Below are 21,241 nucleotides of genomic sequence, written 5' to 3'. Positions count from 1 at the left end.
AATTGATGAAGGGATCATCATAAAATTTGAAGAGTTTAATATTATCAGCGATCAGCTTTCATGGTGCACTTTCTGGCCAGAAAATATCAGATCTTGGAGATTCAGTTTGACGGCTTTGCCAACTTTTAAGTTGAAATTATACAAACTAGATTAAGCAAAAGAATAAAAACACAAGAGGCAACAAAAATGGTACAAGCACAAACATTTAAATGGTTCGCCTAATTCAATTTTATCCAAATGCTTCCAAAATGATTTAATCCTTCAAAATATGTACCATATACCACCATAATAATGGCTCTTAAAGCTACCATAAAGCTATAGATGTAATATTTAATACCTACATCTGTTATAAAATTGTGAATATTCTTGCCCCTGTTTTGCAAAGCCTCAAATTTTTCAGTCTACATTCTCCATCTCATTGACTCAAGTGTATCCTTTTAAAAGGTAAAAGGAAGTCTGTCAAAATAATCCTTAAATTAAATATGTTAAATATGTAGTTTAGGATGTCTGTTCAGATGATTGGCTGATACAGCTTGGGATCAATGACCAGAATAAATAACCATGTTGCTCTAAAAAGCAATAATAACACGATGTCTAGCTAGCACAGCTAACATTTATGTGAGTCTGTCTTTCCTATACCAGGTTGTTTTAAGCACAGAGAAATGTGAGCCCAGGATTCAGTTGCTTCTGTCTTGTATTGAATATTTAAAATTCAATGACATGACAACCATATTTCCACTTTAAATTGTTTGTAGCCGTTTTTCCAGGACTTCTAAATGCTGTCTCTAAATCCAATTTAAAATAATCAGAATGGTGCTGTTGTCGACTATTTTCCTCTAAAAAATCTTAATGGCAAAAACTGTTTGAAACATTCCTCACCTGCATATGAAGAGCAACTCTATGTTTATTTTTAACTGAGAAATCCAGGAATTAAAAGTTTTTTTTACAGAATTATTATTCTGTTTTGAACCCATTTGTAATACATTGTTTTGGAAAAAAATATTTCCATTAAATTTCATTTTTATTATATCTTTAAAACTGGAAATATATCTAAGGAAACACCACTTTTTTTTTGCAACACTGGGAAAGTATATGCTGAACAGTATAAGTTCTCTTTAGCTGTACTTCTACAAACCGACAAAGGTTTTTTTCTATCTGTCTAGTTTTTCTTCCGAAACATTTTACTAAAGAGCTACACGTTGTTTGGTCTGGAAAAGGTGAAGTTTAAGCTGCACATCTGCACCTCAGCTGCCCACTAGCCACACCATACTTAGTACGATTACGAATGATTAAGGGTTGCTTTACAATACATATGTCAATGGGAAAACAGCTAAAACTAACCAAAAATATGCATTCTAATTTATGTTATTCAGAGCAGAGAAATGAAAATCAGACACACATTAGATCTGTAATGAAGTCAAAATTGCCATAAAATGTAAGCTGAGTAAATAAAATGTGAACTGTGAAATAAAGCCTTAATTCAGTTTCTAAAATCAAGTTTGCTGAAATTAGTTCATTATAAAAAACTGAAAAAAAAAACATTAAATATGACATAAGAAACATTTATAATACAAAGAGAGTTTTCCTTATTATAAGATAAATTTGTTATTGTTTTCAAATCAAACAAAAGGATATTGCTTCAATAAACCAAAAACATGGCTGGAGTAAAGGCTGATAATGGCATCATGGAAGTTTTTTCAATAACATCTATAGTTTATGTGTTTTTTTTATTCACATTAGTCTTTCTAATTAAAATTTGTTTCACAGATGCTATTGCTAAATGAATAAGAAAACAAGATGCTTTCGCTTTATTGGGTCTATTATGTTGATTGTTTTTATCTGTATGTAAGCACAACTACATTATAGAGCTAAAGGAAACAGAGTGCTGAACACTGAAGTGCTCACTCTTTCCAGTAAACAGCAAGCTGCCACCTGTTGTTTTTGGACCTAAAGTATGTGTTGTTGCTGAATATAAATACGAAAAAATCTGTGCTGTGCCTGACGCCCGGAGGGGGGCCCTTAGATGTCTGCATGAGCGTATCAGCACTTGGCAACTGGCTCACCAGGGAGCTGGAGGCTGTGAACAATCCAAAAACCTACAATCGGTTGTCCATTTCTATGCGTCAAATTCTGGTTAGCTTAATCTACGTTTCTTTTAAAACGATCAACAGAGTAGATAACATGTAACATCACTTTTTACCTTTAACTGTATATCAAACTGAGCTACTGAATTTAGTCAACTATTACCAGCAGAGTATTTAGCATTAAATTACTGGCTGAATGGTAATTCTTCACTTCAACATATGGATACATGCCAGAAAAAAGACTGTGATGTTAAGGAAAGTAAGTGAAAGCAAATGCAGCATATAAAACCTAGTAACTTACAGCCATATTTCCAGTTCATGCAATAATAAAATGCCTTGTTGTTACGGTTGAGATAAAGAATGCGACTTAAAGAAAAAAACACTTAAAAGACATATTTATATTCCAATGTTTTATGTTACATTGCTGAATTTTCACAAGATGTGAGAAGATATTGGAGAAAAATTACAATTTTCAAAGTGCTGTTTATAGAAGCAATTTCTGTATCACAAAATTCAATGTATTTTATTGGGATGACTGAACTTTTAATGCACCTCATTGTGAATGAATAAATATCTGAAAAGTGCCCCATGCATTTGTGTTAAGCTCCCATTTACTCTAAAAACAAAAATGAAACATTTGCCATCTTTTGTCTTTAATAGTGTGACACTATCAAAATAAAGAAAAAAATTTCTTAAATTAAGTGTATTTACCCTTAATTAGATTAGGTAAATAAGATGATTTGCCAATGGAATGAGGATTTTTAATCTTAAAATAAGATAATTGGATATAATGCACTTGAAATAAGATATTGCAATTGTTCTTTGCTTATTGTAAATGTGAATTGTCTTGTTCCATTGGCAAAGAGTCTCCCTTACGTCCTCAATTCAAGAAAAAATGCACTTATTTTTATTAAAAAAATGACTTATGTAGATTTACATTTTTTTTAGTTGAAAAAATCTGGAAGGGAATCCGTTAGAGGTCTAAGCACACAGCATTACAAAGAACATTTGGAATTAAAAAAGCTTCCCGGACGAGAAGCGAAACGTCTTCAAACTTGGAAACAAAGTCCAGTGGATTGTTTTTAATTTCTTTTTTTTTTTAATGACTATGACCTGGATGACTGGGAATCTTCACCAGCACAAAGACCAAGGAATAGAACTTTAAAGTAATGGAAAAGCTGCAAGAAAAGTTCAAAGCAGGGTTAGGTTTTAATATCAACGTAACTGATAAACCAGACGAAGGGAAACCTTATCATAAACTTATGATTCCAGACGACATTTAGCTTTTGGCACAAACACTGGGCTACAGTTAAAACTATCAAGGAGGAATTTAGACGAAAATCACATTCAAGTGTTAGTGTCATCAAATACCATACCTAAGTTCTTTTGAAACCTCTCTTCATAGTATCTGAATAGACAAACTATTTCACAAAGGGCAAAGATTCTAGTGTCATCATGTGCAAAGTTAGCATATCTAAGTCTCTAGGCGTACTGTACCTCTAAAGACTTTTGTGTGTTATTGCAATTAAAACTGTCTCAACAAAAGTATTGACTGCTGGCATTACAACTAAAGCATTCCACTTTTAAGAATTTCCCCAAAAAGTCTAATAAATGTTTCAGTCTCAAATTGGAAAATTTAAGGAATAATTTTCGGAGATACTGAATGTATTTTGCCATGTGACTAATATAGGAAACTATGTTGAGCCTTACCGTAGTCGTAGTACCATGTTCATAGGACCTTCAATGAAGGGTGTATTCTCATATGGCTCCACCTGCATCAAAAATACCTGGGAATTAATCTGTTTTTATGTCTGATAGGCTATAAAAAATTACGTCATGCAATGGAAAATTAGCATGTTTTCAGAATGAAGAGACAAATCTATAATAAACAGTAAGACTGAATCCACTTTTTTTTTTATCTTAAGGGAAATTTTAAAGGGAAAAAGCAAAGGAACAAGGCACAAAGGTATAATATGTGATAGTCATACGATACTATTATGACACTATATTATTTTTTATCATTTATGTGAGAAAGATTTAAAAATGCAGATAAGATATAGCTGCCCAGTTCATTTCTAAGTGGGACATAAGACCACCACTAAAACTGCTCTGGCTCACCTTAACAATGACAAAAGCCTTCAAAAATGTGTTAGTAATGGTAGTAAGTCTTTAGTTGAGATACACCTAGGCCACTGTGCTGGCACTATCAGGCAGACAGCCATTTTCTGTGAGTTATTACTGCTGAGAGCATCCATCCTAGAGACAGATACTTTCACATTTAGACACACAGACAGACACACTAACACACACACAGCTGCACATGTACTTTATGCACACACAGACAATCATTGCAGCATCAAGGTCATTGAATCATGACAAATTAGTGCTGCTTCTGCTGAATCCCTCACCTGGGGATGCTGAACAGACAAGCCTTCTATAGGGACATTGTTGGCATCTTCCTCATTCTAGGAGGAAGAAGATGAGAGGCATAGTTGTGAAAATTGTGAATTTAAAGATCATCTTAGAAAAAAACCCCAGAAAAATATGGATAAAAACAATATAAGGCTTTAAAATATTTACAAAAAAATATGAAAATGTACACAAAATGTAGGTGAAATTGCCCTAAATTTAAGGTTTTTCTTTTAATTCTAACAAAAATCATATTCTAAAAATTGCATTTCAACTAGATTTCTAGCTGTAATGCTGCACAACTTGCTGTTTTTATGGGATAACTAAACGCCTCTTTACTAAAGGAAAAGTGAGAAAAATATTCTGAATTTTAATTTAATTTTAAAGATATAAGACGAGGATCTAACTTACGTCTTTGGCCTCATATTTGACCCTTCGTGACTGGAGGAAAAAAAAAAACATATTCACATGTTCATCCATTCTGCTACTGATAACAATCACACATTTTAGAAAGTTAGAGCCATAATAATCAATTACACACACTTCATTCATTTTCCACGTTTTGCATCTCATTCACATCTCTGTCAGTATCTACTTCTTCATTCTTTAATGGTGAAACCATTTCTACTCAGCATGCCAGAGATAAATTAAAGGAAATCTAAGTGATATTCCTTCAGCAGCAATTTACTTTTTAGTTCAGTACTTAAAAGTGATTTATTACATCACACATTACAGCTATTTCTCTAGTCATCTTCATCAAAGGGCTCTTTGATCAATGCCCCCTGCTTCCCCCTGCCTGCTATACTTATAACCATCTTCCAGCTCATTACAGTAAACTCTAGACAGACTCTCTCAGCCATCTGCTATCTACAAAACTAACTGATCAACTAGGGAAGGAATGAGTGGTGTCAAAGACAGAGGGGGAAGGTTTCATGCTGGTTTTTGCTTCACATAAAACACCAGAATAACTTGTTTTGATGCAACCTTGCTCTGTAACTCTCTACTTTTTTTATGAAAGAAAGTAGTCTAGTTGTAGTACCTCACGTACCCTGCCCTGATTCACCGCCGCTTTACCCTCCTCACTGCCCATGTCCAGTTCGTCGTCGCTCCACTCCCAGTCTCCGTCTACCGTCTTGTGCAGGTGGCCACTAGAGCCGGGGACTCTCCTCACCTTTATCAGAGAAACACACATTAATATTAAAGGGTTCTTTCCACCAAGCTCACATGTATGCATGTATTCGTGGCTCATGAACTTTGTAGTTCGACAGATGATAATCAAAAACCTGCACCTTTTGGAGATGTTTTCATGTTATTGAGGGGTGGACACTTTTTTTTACATTTGAAAACATGTCTTTGGGCTGCACCAGCTTTGCACATCTATCGTCCAAACCTTTTTGCCGGAAGTTTTTAGCTTTTAACTCTAAAACGAATTACGGCTGCATATTTAGGGTCATGGAACCTGCAGGTTTTTTTGCGAACATTAAAAAGGCTTTTTTCCAAGACTTCCATATAATTAGCTCCTTTCAATCCTTCCATCTTCTCCCTGTCTTTCTCTGCTAAAGAAGAGCACCAACCCTATGTTTTACTGTGGGTGGGATTTTTTTTAAAGATGATGGTAAGTTTTTATTTTATTGAGGGGGAACTATTTAAAGGGGGTTATAGTAGCAAATGAATACTGTACTGTTAGGATTTAAAAATCACTTAAAAGTAACAGTTTTCCTCTTTCCTGAAACTGATTTAGTTTGTTTAAAAAGAGGTGGACAATAATTCTATATCAGATATATGTCCAAAAAAATTTTATTCAATCAATTCAACAATTCAATATACATTAAAGTCTGTGATTACAGAATGTTAGAGTATTTTTACGGTTTCAGTTTAAAACATGTTAAAATATCTTATTGAATGAGTTTTATGAACATGGTCAAATAATTGTTGTATATTTGTGCAGGAATCTGTGCTGGACTTTTTGAGACTTTTATTTTGTTTATGTAAAAATCGAAATTATATCGAATTGAGTGATATTCAGAAATATATGGTGATATCAGCTTTGGCTATAAAACTGAGAGATGCTGTATTTACAAAGAGATTTTTTGAAACTGTTATTACTGTTGGTAGATGGAAATAAAATCCTTTTCAAATTTTGGCTGCAATGTGATAAAATGTTCATGATATGATCTTACAAGACATTCATATTCTAAGGTATTTTGGGTAAACATTATAGAGCTTACCAATATTTTCTTTAAACAAATGCTCCCACAGTTGTGCTCTTGGTACTTGACCAAAACAAATCCAGACTGATTGGCAAATTCTAGATTAATAGCTTTTTTCAGAGTTAGCCTTTAGAAAACATCGTTTTGAGTTCAATAAGTTTTTGAATACCCACTAGACCATAGAATAAAACTCACTATAAATCTGTTTTATGTTTCTGGAGCTTTGTTATCATGTAGTAAATTGATCATTCATCCTCACATTTGTTGCAGTATTGAACATTTAAAAAGCAGATTTTGAAGGATATTTTGTGTGTGTTGAGCGCCATCTGCTGGTTAGGTTGATTATTCTCCTCAAAAATAACCCACCCCACTAAAAAAAAAAACTTGCTTTTATTAACATTAAATTCTTATATGCAACATTCCTTACCTGATCTAACATTTCCACATATTTTTCCCATCCAGTATTTGTTTTTATGGCTTTAATTCCAAACATTAGATAACATATTTGATTACCTTCCTGTTGACAGGATCTGTCATCTCCTTCTCATTCCTTTGTAAAATGAGAGGTGAGGTGTTCTAGTTGTACAGCTCGAGGTCTTTTCTCTTAAACTCTATCAGCTTTAGTTCCCTAGACGGCAATATTTTCAGCATGACAAACTAACACCAGTAGGAGCATAAAACCCCAGAATGCCAAGCAACAGGAGTGAAATGGCCGAGGGGAAATGCTGCAGATTAAGAAGGTCGAGAGATTTAAGGAGACTGTGCAAAGAGAGGAGGCAAACGGAGCGGTTTGCGAGCAGTTAAGGTCACAATATCCTGGGGTGGTAGAGTTTCTGCAGTACTGCCTGTCTTTGTAGGCTTTGGGCAATGTTGCTGAGTTAATAATTCTAGATGACTTTTAGCCAAAGACACAAAAAATAGCAAGGGCATCACCTCTGATGCAAACCTCCTACAACCAAAGTCATCAACAGAATTCAACCTTACTTTAACTGCATGAATCCTGCACAATGTTTCATTCTTTACAGAAAGCTAGTAATCATTTAACAATGACTTTTACAATAAAATTTTAAACATTTCCTCTAGTTTTATCCTTTTTTTTATTAAACTACCAAGTCATTGTAATGGATTATATCTGTTATAATGCAGGATGTAATTAGATAATAAACAAAGCAGATGAGCAGTATCTTAAACTCAGGTTTTTAAGAAATGGAAGCAGATTTGTTTCAAAAATCCTGACACAAAACACGAGATATGCATTACACTTTAAGTTGTTAGTCGACAACAGAAGCCCTTTCTGTTGTTAAACCATTAAATTAGGTCTGCTGGAGCAGGGGCACATCTGAAACATGCAGGGAAGTGGGGCCTGACACCACTGTTCAACTTCATTTCAAGTTGTCTTTGTACTGTATCTGATGGCCTCCGTTTATAGAAAGGGGAACTAATTCTGTCATTATCAGCAGACTGCGCAAAAAGAAAGTGCTTAAAAGCAAATCTAAGTTTTGTTTTTGCTACATTGTCATATAGACATACTACTGTTTTGTCAAACGTTTAGAGCATTTTATAATTTGAGTCATCTGTAAATACAAAATAATAAAATTGCAAAAGAAAACCTTTGACCTTTGAAAAGTCTGAAGAAACGTTATATAAGCGGATTCAAAAACGAAAATCCTCATCCAGGGACCCAGATTAATAAGCTTTGAAAAACAGAATTGAGACCTTGTGCAAAATGGTTCTGTTTAAAAGCTAAGCAGGCAATATTCAGCCTGCAGTAGATAGCTCTGACTTGCTCATTCAAAATAAATAAAATAAATAAATCCAGATTAGTTTCTTCCAAGAAGCTGACAGCCAGTCATACCAAACCCAGAGAAAAGAAGACTTTTACCAGATTAAGACAATTCTAAGACTCAAAATGCTGTTAGACTTGGGTGGGTTACCACAGGAAAAGGAGGTAGCGGATGGCCCTACACTGGTGTTTTTTCTGTTTTCACCTAAAATATAAGTATTAAAGGGAAATGTATTTTATGGATTTTGAAGGATTTTTATACTTGTATAGTAGAAGAGATTTTATTTTCATGTTTTGTTTCAAGTAGGTGCTTTATACCAGAAATTCTCTGGTGTTGTAGAGGCTCCTACTTTCACTTCCTGTGAAAGTATTCCTCTATGTCCTGGTGAACAATCAGCTCAAAGGTTAAATAATTTTGAAGGTGAATAAAACAGCAGTAACAGAACAAACTGGACATTAGCTTCAAACCTTTCCAGTTATTTAGACTATGAAATCTAAAAGCACCAAAAACATTATTTGCTGCAACATTTTCTTTAATAGAGCCTCATTCCAAAAAAAAAAAAAACTAAAACTTTTGCATAGCACTGCAAATGTAAAGGGACTTGCTAAGACAACATTTTCCCAAATATGTAATAATGCCCAAAAGTACCTTTGCATGTCAGTATTCATCCATCCATGCATCCATTTTCTAACAAGCTTACTCCCAAGTGGGGTCGCAATGGGTGCTGGTGCCTAACTCCAGCAGTCAATGGGTGAGAGGCGGAGTACACCCAGGACAGGTCACCAGTCCATCGCAGGGCAACATAGAGACAAACAACCATTCACGCACAAACTCGCACCCAAGGAGAATTTAGAGAAGCCAATTAACCTAACAGTCATGTTTTTGGACTGTGGGAGGAAGCCGGAGTACCCAGAGAGAACCCACGCATGCTCAGGGAGAACATGCAAACTCCATGCAGAAAGACCCAGGGCCGGGAATCGAACCCAGAACCTTCTTGCTGCAAGGCAGCAGAGCTACACACTGTTCCACTGAGCAGCCATGTCAGTATTCCTTGTTTTTAAAAATGTCTAAATCCAAAGGCCAACAAGGTTATATTCTGAAAAACTGAAGCTTCTTTTTCTTTTAAATTTACATAATAGTACGGTTGTTAATTAGCAAAGCGTGGCATTTGTGCTTGTAGTAGAACTCCTGAATATTATAGAAGCCTGTATCATTTCCCTCTGTTATTGTTACCAAAGCTCAGTCTGTATTTTACACATAAACCATCAACAATCTCCTGACATCTTACCCGTTTGTGCGTAACTGCAACGTCACACACACTAATGCTGTCTACTATGCCCTCTATTTAGTCTAAACCATGTCAGTGAATTTCCACCCCTCCACTCAGCTGCCCAGACCTCTGATCCCATTGAGTCCCGGGCATCCAGGGGGATTATTATATAAAGTCGACATCAGCTGTGCCTAAAAAACTGCACTTCCTCCAAGTTCCCCATAACAGATTTTCAACCTAATATTAACAATCCATTTATCCAGGTTTGTCTTGACATATGCAGGAAGCTGCTCTTAAAGTGACCCTAACACTTGGCTCAGTGGATCCGCACAGCGTGACTCTTATGTGATTGTGGCCCGCATTTTAACGTAATCTACACAACAGGGCAAAAGGTGTTGAAGGTGCCAAAAGAAGACAGAGTGCATACGTTGTGTTGACTGTAAATTCAACGTCCTGATTGAAAGTAGTTTACCTATCCACATGTTTTCTTCATGTTTAAGCAAGAACAATGTTCATACATGTGGCAAAAAAACATTTAAACATACCTTTTTTGCTCTTTGAGAAATCTTTGGTGCACGACTTAAAAGATTTTCAACAAGATATTCTTTGTTCTGCAAGATGAAATAAGGCGACACAAAAAAATGATCAGAGCTGAATAATAAGGCATGAAAACCACAAGTGGTTAGTTATCTGTAAAAAAAAGCATTCAGATTTTAGCAAACATTGGACATGGAAGTTTAAAGAACACATGATAAGTGAATCAGCTGGAGGGTGAACAGTGAGACCTTAAGATTAATCTTTCTAAATCATATTTAAAGTCTTAATTTAATCAGTATTGCAAGAGGATATTTGGCAGTTAATTTAGAGATTATCCATGTTCTACATCTGAAAATGTTACACCCTCTGCAGCAAATTACAGCTAAATTAGACCCCAACTGAAATGTGCATCCTCTACCCAATACAACGCTGATAATCACCCATCCATCATGCTGTCAAATCTGCAAATTATCTAAAGTTCTGATAGCTATCATTTTATGGAATAAGGCTTGTGACTCTTCAGAGATGTCATGTGGCTTACAGCTGCAGGAATACTTTAAATGCAACGCAATAACAATGTTTCACTTATTTTTCCCAAAATCTGGAGAAGTAGTGAAGAGGTACATAATCCAAGTTGCTTAAGGTGGAAGGTGAAGATACCACAGTAAGCGATGATTCGAAAAATCATTTTACCTCCCGGAGTTGCTCCACTCGTTTATCAATTCCTAATCCAATGTAAACATGTAAGCCCATTTCTGACAAGCATTATGGAAATGTGCATTTTATTTTCCAGCACAACTTGGTACCTGTACACCAAAAAGTACTACCTGCATTGTTATTAGCTGTGTTGAAATGACCTGTAAATGTACAAAACAGAGAATCTATGTGGATTGTCAAGAAGAAGATGCCAGATTTAACAATGCAAACCAGTTAAATACTCCATTGATAAACCCGAGCCTCTAGTAGTTCTGAATACTTCTACTCCACACTCCCACACCCTTTCCTTTCACTATGCTTTACGTTATTATGCTGTGAAGATGCACTATGAAGAAGCAGGTTCTTAAGCAACGATTTTTTTTGTGGCTTAACTTTTTTTTATGTTAGATACTATAGTTGCCTGCTGCATAAATGTCAACCTGGCAATTTCCTCTATGACTGTGCAGGCATCCATGGGGAAGATTTGCATGACAACACAGCTGAATCGCAACAGGCAGGTATAACTTACATATTTTGAGAATATCTTAATATGTGCTGAATGAAATCATGAGTAACCATCAGAAATAAGCACAAATCTTCCAGAGCGCACGTTCTGAGCCACTTGAACAGCTGGCTTCTCTCCACAAGCAAAATATTCATAACAAAACCAAACAGAGACAGTACGCCACATATTTGAGATGAAACACATACCTTAGCCTTTTGGATGAATTTACACTTCAAAAGCTCAGATGCTGTAGGCCTAAAGATAAAACAGAGAAATGCCATTGGAAAAAAACTAAAATAATAGACTCAAGAGTGCTCATAAAAATAAGAGCTCTAAGATAAGTAATGCAAACTTAAGAAAGGCTTTGATTGTTAAACTGTATGGCGTTGAAAGAAAAGTAATGACTATAAATGTCCAGAAATGGAGCACTCTAAAAGTTTCAACTCATCATTGAGCCCACACTGCCTCGGCTCTAATCTTTGACAGATCTAATGGTATATGTCTTGGTACAAACCTTTTTGCAGGATCTTTCTGAAGGCACATTGTTATAAGCTTTCGAAATGATTTTCCATATTTTTTGAGAATTTCCTTGTCCTCAACACCCGTCTCTAGGGTGGGTGGATCATTCTGTAGAGTAAGCATTAAAACCTGAAAGCATAAAGAATATTGTTTGTTTGTTTTTTTAAACACCCACATGTCCAAACAGCAGCCACAGAAAAACTTGTTGGGATAGATTAAAAAAAAAAAAGGAAATAAAGGAAGGATTTTTCAGATACATGACATCTTATTACATATTTGGATTTTTAAAAGAAAGAGGGAATAAAAAATGTTTGAACTAATGAAACTGCATGATTTTACTTAGTTGTTTACTCACTGGCATTCTGCACTGGACATGAAAACATTGTAATATGACAAGGGCCAAATCAATCTTGATGTTATTGAATATGAATCTGTGCATAAGACTGGATGCTACTGGATGGCTAAGACCTATGGGTCTTGTTATTTATTATGGCAATTCAAGTAAATTAATACAATAAAACTAATAAGGGATTCACCCATATGAAAAATCTGGGCAGATATAAATATCAAGTATTAATATTGTCATTATGGGCAGATGCCACAGTATGTACTCCCCACCCTTTGGAAACTATGAAACACTAACCACAGCTCTGACATTGCTTTGTTTCAGTAAAACACCCATAATCCTCCACTGCATCACTGTCACATGACCAATCCCCTCCCCACCCCCTCCTGAAACAAAAACAGCAGTAACTAGATGGAAAATACACTGGTTGTTAACATCGGCCCCATTCTACTTATTGGAGTGATATCATATGATTAATAATGACCAACATCGGCTAAAAAAGATGCTAATGTTGATATTGTGTGCAAATCTAAAAAAATGAATGAATGCTTTGTCCATAACACTCACCTTCATTGGAGGGTAGCGGTGATAAGGTGCAGAGCCTGTTGCTAACTCTATTGCTGTAATTCCAAGACTCCAAATATCTGCTTTGAAATCATAGCCTCGAACCTGCAGAAGTGAAGTCATATAAATAATAAGGTTTATGTAAGGCCTTCATATCTCAGTAGATTTCTTTAAAAGCAACATTTTTAGTGATCAGTATAACTCAAACATTAGGGGCATATAACGTTTTCTGTATGTATTCACATGCCAGATAAAGTTCTGTAAAAGCCTAAATCATCTAATGTTAAAAAAAAACAAAAACATTTGAACAAGATCCCAGGTCGAAAGCTGATGTTCTAATATTCCTTCTTGCTACTGTTTATTTTTCAAATGTATTCTTTTTTTTATTTGATCCCTTCTTAATTAATTTTTTGTTATTTTGTCAGTTGAGAAATCTGGCTTACTTTTCTTTTTTTTGCACACAAAACATTTATCAAAGTCTCATAGAATTTTTAATCAGTGATTTTTGGGATTTCCTGTTTTGCCAAGAAAAAAGGATAACAGAACATGCCAATCACATATGGTAGGTATGCATGACATGTCTGAAAGTGGCTAAGGAAAAGTAGCAACTTGTAAATGCCCCCCCATACCTGCAGTCAAAGCAATAATTTAATACAGCTAAGAACAGGGAATTTGACCTATTATACTAAATACGGACCAAGGTTTTTTATGTCAACATATGAAGTGGGCAGGACAATGATTGTAGATCATGACTTATTTTATTATAAGTCTATGCTACTCAAATTAAATATAAATTTATTTGCATGTGCTTTATCGTTCTCTACAGTAGAAGCCAATAACTATGGAAGCAACTGATGGAAGTTCAAGATATTAAGGTCAAAACAAACATCACAGAGGAGAATATATTTCAAAATCAACAGCCATTGTCATTTAAAATGAGACTCACCTGTTCCATCACCTCTGGAGCCATCCAGCACGGCGTCCCAACAAAAGTCTTTCGAACTTTGTGTCTCGTCATGTCGCCCCCTGCAGCTAGAAAAGCGCTTACACCAAAATCTGTATAGAACAAAACAAAAAGCTGATACCAACAAACAAAAATGAGATTTTTTTTCAGGAACATTTAAATAATATTTGAGTTTGCTGGATTTAGACACTTAGTGGAAATTTATAAAAGGCAGAACTACTGTTAAATATTCTTAATAAAATATAGATTTATGTTAAAACAGGGTTAAAAAGATGGTCAATTTTCCTTCAGATTTTAATTCAAAAGAATTCTAATATTTCGGTCGTTTTGTTGTGCTCTGATGGTGACAGATCCATACTGGCGTGACAAGGCTCCCTCTTATCATGGGATAAACCGTCCCTCTTTAATTCCAGCTGACCAACCCAGCATAATCAATACTACAGATGTCCAAGTCATCAAAATAACATAAACTGTAAATATCTGGTTTTGAATTCCGGTCCATGGAGCCACATTCCTTCTTATATGGAATTTTACCCAAACCAGGAACATCCTCTGTAAAAGCTATGCAGAAAAACCTGTCCTCACATCTTCCATGCCCTGGATGAATCATGGAAATTCCACTTCAAGATAGTGAAAACTTTCCATTTCAATTCCTGAACTGAACCCAAATGTTGCAGATTATTGATGCTTGCCACCAGATAAAGTAAAATAGTTTTGGGTGCCATGCAGAAACTAAAATTCACCCATAAATACATAATCTAAGCAGTTTTTTTTGTTTTTTGTTTTTCAAATAAATGCAGTCAAAGTGATGCAAATATGATTTTAAAAAATAGATCCATTTAAACCTCAGAAATGAATGCTCTAACCTGTATTGTAAATTAGGAAGGCCCTTTAAGAAGAAAACAAGCAGAGGAGAAAGCAATAATACAACAAACCTGCAATCTGAACAGATCCATCTTCTCCCAGCAGGATGTTTCCAGCTTTCACATCCCTGAGGTCAACAAAACAATAATTCAATGAAACATCACAGCACATGCAAGGGCATCAATTCTTCGATTCATGTTAACAGATCCCACTGACCATGACAATCTAGAACTCTGCCCAAGGGGCTTATGGACGTTTACGCCCCCCCACTTAAACTGACCTTGAAATCCAGGACGCGCACAGAACAACACAAAGAGCACTTTGTTTCAGTTTAGGATTTTACTTTTGCCGCTCATTAATCAGTTTCATCCCAATTTCTTTGATGTTTGCTTTTTTTGGCTTTCAAAAAAAACAAGTAACTATTTCACCAAAACATTTTTCAGGGTAGCTTTTTATTAGGATGACCTTTAATTTAGAAAGAATAAATGACAGCAAGCCTAAAGTGTTACCTGTGAATCTGTCCATTTCTGTGGAGATAGTCCAGGCCCTCTAGAACTTCCTTTAATATCGTGGCAATAATGGGCTCATCAAAAGCTCTGAGATTTTTATCCTCTTCTTTGCTTGAATGTTTAATTATATCCAGCATGGAGCCTAGACGACACAAGGCACAAGAAAAAATATTTTGCAAACAGTAGCACATGTTTTAATGTCTTTTTAACTGAGACCTGCAAGAACATAATATTATAGCAAATAGTTGTGCATCTCAGTAGATGAGATTTCTTTGGAAAACATTTATGATTTCACATAAATAAAACACATCATTATAATAACACACTCAGGTATATAGTTCAAATATAAATTACTGTTAAGTTTTATGATTGTGGATTCTTGCCTGCAGGAGCATTAAAGTGTAACTTATATTTTCCTATGGCATCTGCTGCTGTTTCATTTGTTACAGTGATTGACTGAAACCAAATTTTGGTAGGTGGTACTAGGTGTTGCTTAAACTCGGAAATTTCTACTGAATTTCCTTCCTTAACAGAATTAGGTTGCACAACTATTACAATTAATATGTTAAATTAAAAACACAAGGCCAAGGATCTTTTAATATAACAATGCTATGTGATAATAACAGTTAGTGGAAAGGCTGTGGGATGACTCTCCAACAGTTACTGACATCCTCCAGAGAGGCCATTGCCACAGACCCAAGCTGTCCACAAAGTTATGAAATTAAGCATGTTAAGGAGGATCCCAATAAAAGAGAAAAGAGTTTCTTCTAAATATAATATTCCAAAATCACATAAAAATGCTTTTTGTTTTTTTTTTTCACATATAAAACTCTAACTAGATTTGGTTAAACTGCACTAATGCTCACTTATGACATGGCTCCCTAAATCATCACTAACAGTGAAAACTCTAACAACACACAAAGCAACTTAGATGCTGTGTTTCCCAGCCTTTTTGATCCTGATTTCCAAATGAATTTTAAAATTGACTTTCATTTAGAAATAAGCATTTGGAATAAATGAGCAACAGTAAGTACGATGGTTTCTAAAACACTGACTACAGCATATGTCTGATACCGATCCGATTCAATTGTCTAGTAAATGAACCGTATATCTTCCATGTGAGTGAAGGCTTTAGCTTTTAATATAAATATTGTTTTTAAAAAAAGGTAACAAATGAACACAGATATAAATGTACTTTACATCACTTATGAACAAATAAAGCATACATAAGCAGCAAAAAGAAAGGAATAACAGATTAATGTTAAGTACACGGAATTGGATCTCCAATGGTCTGATCTCCGATATCCATTTCAGAATATTGGTCAAAATCGGAGCCGATATCTGATCAAGGTATCAGATAGGTGCATCTCTAGTTTTGAGCTAAGAATTTTAAACGACTTATTATACAACTTATTTTTGTTAAATATATGCTGAAAGCAATCTTTAGACATTTTAAACAGCCAAAAGAATTTTTTTTGTACTTTTAGGTTCAACAACAGAAAATATAAATATTTCATAAAACGGGTGGGTTTTCTTCTATAAGATATGATTTTATTTATATGTAACAAAAAAAAGAAGAAAAAATACATTATTGCCAAGCTACTGTCAAAAAAATAGACACTAAAACATATTTCTGGCAATTCTGTCATTCTATTGTGAAAATTAAACTGAAATGTTCCTTTAAAAAACTGCTAAAGCTTCTAAAACTGGTATTTGTTTTTAAACTGCATTCAAAACTATTAATTGGCTTATTGTTACTTTATAGCCACAATTAAGAGGCACAGAGGAGGGGCAAAAGAGCCACACGTTGCAGACCCCTGCCTTATGGCTTACACTCCCTGGCTGCTGTACTACTGTCAAGTCAGCCTGATTACACAGGTTTTAAAAAAAACCATACATTTCATATAAAATCTCAGTATTAATATTATACCTTTCTATTGGTCTTAATGTAATTTTTTTTTATAAATTGTACTCCCATTTCTAGCATTATTTCTTTAGAATTATATGAAGCTCACCTCCACTCAGGAGCTTCATCACCACCCAAAGTTCATCCTTCACAACAAAGGAAGTGTAGTAGGTCACGATGTTTGGGTGACTGCACTGACTCATAGATTGAATTTCTTTCTGCAGGAAAAGAAAAACAACAACATTTAAGAAAATAAAGCAAATTCTAGATCCAAACTTTTTAGATCTAAGGATTTATCTTGATCATAGAAATGTTTATTATTTAAAAATAGTATACTGTGCACAGCTACCAGTGTTAATGTAGCAGTAAAACCCAGAGAAAGAAAATACAAAGCTGAGAAAATAGCCCGTATTTAATTAATGTGCTCACCAACAGCTCATCCATGCTGGTCTGGCATTTTTCCAGGTTGATCCTCTTTATGGCCACGCGCTCCTGTCTAGGGGTACACAGGGCTGCCTGCACCACAGCTGTGGCCCCACTGCCTGGAATCAAAGCCACAAATCAGCACAGGGGGATATGGGCCAAGAGGGACTCGCGTCACATGCACAGCTGGAGGATTTTACATTTCAACATCGCTTCGAGGCGTTTGTGTGACAACTGGAGCAAATGCAAGCAGGGTGCATCTCTCCTTTCAAACACGATGACATGACCGCATCAAAATGTTGCGACGTAGAGCACACTGCCAACTGTCACTGGCAGATAAGGCATGCTTTATGTCATGTGAGATGTGACTGCTGTGTGTGAGAACAATGACGGACAGCTTCTACAACTCCTTACCAACTCCACAGGTTTTCTAACATGACAAAGGCCCAACTGCAAACTTTGCATTCAACTTTGATTTCATTTGATAAACCAACATGCAGGAGTGCATTAATTAAGGAGTGATGCATTTTTGTATTTCTATTCTTTGATAATTAAAGTTTACCAGAGTATTTGAGATAAACGTTTATCTCCTTTTAATGTAACATCCTAAATTAATTCCAGTGCAGCCAGTTAGTTTCAGAAGTCCACTAATAGGTAGTTATAGTTCACATTAATGTAATCTTATCTCTGTATAAATCCCACTGAAAAGGCCTCAGGGGTTTGTTTGAGAACATTAGTGAGCAAACAGCGTCATGAGGACAGAACAAAATCTCCACATGAATTGACAGGCCAGAAAAGCAGAACATCATTCAGAGAAGCGGCCTTTTAGTACTGTTGGAGTCGCTGCAAAGCTCAAAACCTCAGGTGGTACAATCTGTTGACAGGAAAACTATCTGGCTTTTGTGGAAGATTCACCATAAGAGGTTCTGTGTAAGGTTTGCCAAAAGGCATGTAGAGAATAGGGTTAACGATTGTGTTCTGACTGAATGAGACCAAAATGTAACTTTTTGCCCCTTGTGCAAATCCCTAAGTGTAAAATGGAAAACACAGTGATCTGAACCCAGCATCTCAAAGATGTCCTTCTTGCTAAATCAGAGAGTATAATAGAGGCATAGCCAAGGATTGTTCTGCATGTAGCATCTGTCAGCTTTCATATTACAAATGTCAGAAACTCAGACTTTACATGCCAATAATATCCTCCACCTGTTGGATGGAGTGCGCTCACTGTAGAGACACATGACACAGATGACAGTACCAAGACAGCAGAGGTCACAGAAATAGCTGGAAGCAATATAGTGAAAAATGAGACACAGGTGAGAGAGGAAAATTTGAGTTTATCTCAACTGATAACCTTTTCCTGTTTTAATGAAACAGGAAGTTTACTGTCACACAATCTCTACATACCAGCACAATAAGAGGGATTCATACAGAGTTTTAATTTCTAAAATATCTGCACACTCAAATTACAAATCACCAATCTAAGAATGCAGAGATTACATTATTATGGGTTTTAAGCTTCTGATTATTTCATTAACATTAGATGGTGAAGGCAGAGCTGTGGAAACATTTCAGGTCATCATCCCTACGAAACCACTTCCTTGTCTTGGATCATGACAGGAAATCAGCAAAGATATGAAGCAGAGACTCCGCAAAAAATCTGACAGTTTCCTCATTCTTACATGTCTACCATGTAGAGATGCTGGATAAAGCATGACATCAGCAGTGAAATAAGTTTTATACTGACATATCCTGAAAAGCCGCTCATAGAAGAAGAAGCCAATATTCCAAAAGCAACATAAAAAGACAGATTACTCTTCCTGAATGCACTCTCATTTTCAAAGACATATAAATATCCTGTTAAAAACTAGAATTTTAGTCTTTACCCTTAATGAATGGCTACATTTGCAAGATAAGTGGACTCCTTGTAAGCCTGTAAACGGTCAAAATAATGGAATTTTAAAAATTAATTGCATTACTCTATCATTTAACAAATATAAATAAATCATAATCTTAATTAACCTATAACAGGTATACTTTAGTCTGTTTTATGTCAAACAGTGAGAAGAAGGAGCTTGTGTACATCTAAATAGCTGCTTTGAGTAGCATAATCATGTTATGACATGTTTTGGGAATGCCATAATAGAGCAGATGACTTGTCATCCAAATAAAGGTTGATGCATGCAATAAATAAGTTGTAACACAATGATGAAATACTATGGCCAAATTCAACTAAAAGTGGAAAAAAAATGGATGCTGCTATTTTATTTGTATAATTACACATTTTAGTCACATTTGAATTCTTTATGTTCCGGCAGGGAGAATGGAAATACTTTAAACACTTATGAATTCAATCTACAAACTATAAAATGCTATCACAAACTTAATGATACAATTATATGATTTGTGTTTTTTCTGTTCTTCAAAAAAAAAATCCCATACTTTATAAAGGGAAGAAAAATGCAGTTGCATTGGAAATTATGTTTGATTTATGTTATAGTATAATTATTAATAATATTATTGACACTGAAACGTTTTTGCATTTAGCACTAGCTGGAAAGTTAGTTCATTTTAAAAACTCCATGGTAGACCTCTCTAATGTGGGATGATTTGATGTGTTCTCTGCCAGCAGAGGAAGGGCGCACACACTGTGATTTCAGTAACAACTAATAAACTTGTAGCCGATCTCTTCAGCTCTGGGCTCTTTAATCCGTGCCTGCTTGTATTCAATGTGACATTTATACCCCGGTGCAGAGACACTGATTCCGCCTTGTCTGCGCAGATCCACTGTGGACTCCGTCAGCGGCAGTTACATCCGCATTTCAAAGCACGGAGAGTAGGCTGCATACAAAATGTTTTATTTATTTATTATAAAGAAAAAAGCCGGTAGGCCCCTTCTCCTTCGTTCACGACACAACGTACCCCTTTGCTGCTTCCGCACCATAACAACCCCGCATCTCCGGGTACTAACCTATAACTCCCTGCAGCTCGTAGGACTCCCTGGTAATTGGCCAGCTGGCTGTAGGCTGCGGATGGTGGACGATATTCGGAGATTCGCCTTGATCCGCCATGATGATGATGATGATGGTGATGATGATGGTGATGATGCGGCCCCGGTCACAGACAGAGAAATGAGAGACAGCCAAGTTTGACCTCAGCTTCTCGGTGGAAGTGTGAGCTGGCAGCTGCAGCGCCACTACCACCACCGACACTGCCTGCCTGAGAACAACCCGGATATGGCAGGCCGTTTTAACATAAAATCAGCTTTACCACACTAACGTTCCAGATCGAACTAGATGCAGTAGTTCACTAAGAGATATCTATTTATATTTAGACAAGGGTTAAATAAATAGCAATTTCAGATATTTCCATTGAAATTCTGACTAGTCTAAATTTTGTCACATTTACCATTAATTAGTCTGAAAAACATTAATTCAATTCACTTTATTTCTATAGCGCCAATTCACAACACATGTCATCTCAAGGCACTTTACAGTTCACCAGATCATACAGTCAAATTGATTCAAAGCTTTCTTTCTAAGGAAAACCAGTTGATTGCATCGACTCATTGACTCAAATGCAATCTCTCAGACTAAGCATGCTTGTAGCGACAGTAGAGAGAAAAAAATCCCTTTTAACAGGAAGAAACCTCCA

General features: G+C 35.7%; 1 protein-coding gene across 3 annotated transcripts in view; it reads right to left on the bottom strand.

Annotated features, from left to right (window-relative positions):
• The window catches only part of stk39 (serine/threonine kinase 39), a 32,452-nt gene extending 11,662 nt beyond the window's left edge, over positions 1-20,790 (bottom strand). Inside the window, exons 1-14 of one of the 3 annotated variants that reach the window (XM_015370406.1) lie at positions 20,559-20,790; positions 17,597-17,709; positions 17,277-17,385; positions 15,262-15,403; positions 14,824-14,879; positions 13,871-13,980; positions 12,928-13,029; positions 12,010-12,143; positions 11,702-11,750; positions 10,303-10,368; positions 5,533-5,664; positions 4,905-4,934; positions 4,493-4,549; positions 3,795-3,856 (exon numbers count right to left, since the gene is read on the bottom strand). In XM_015370406.1, coding sequence (XP_015225892.1) covers positions 3,795-3,856; positions 4,493-4,549; positions 4,905-4,934; positions 5,533-5,664; positions 10,303-10,368; positions 11,702-11,750; positions 12,010-12,143; positions 12,928-13,029; positions 13,871-13,980; positions 14,824-14,879; positions 15,262-15,403; positions 17,277-17,385; positions 17,597-17,709; positions 20,559-20,658 — 1,262 coding nt within the window. In that variant the 5' untranslated portion in view covers positions 20,659-20,790. The remainder of the gene's footprint in view (positions 1-3,794; positions 3,857-4,492; positions 4,550-4,904; positions 4,935-5,532; positions 5,665-10,302; positions 10,369-11,701; positions 11,751-12,009; positions 12,144-12,927; positions 13,030-13,870; positions 13,981-14,823; positions 14,880-15,261; positions 15,404-17,276; positions 17,386-17,596; positions 17,710-20,558) is intronic. The other 2 variants (XM_015370407.1, XM_015370408.1) reach the window with 2 other exon arrangements.
• Between the last annotated feature and the right edge of the window lie 451 nt (positions 20,791-21,241).

Source organism: Cyprinodon variegatus, unplaced genomic scaffold (assembly GCF_000732505.1).
Source record: "Cyprinodon variegatus isolate N-32 unplaced genomic scaffold, C_variegatus-1.0 Scaffold46, whole genome shotgun sequence".
Lineage (NCBI taxonomy): Eukaryota > Metazoa > Chordata > Actinopteri > Cyprinodontiformes > Cyprinodontidae > Cyprinodon > Cyprinodon variegatus.
The sequence above is the reverse complement of the archived record's forward strand: the minus strand, read 5'-3'. Positions and strand labels throughout refer to the sequence as shown.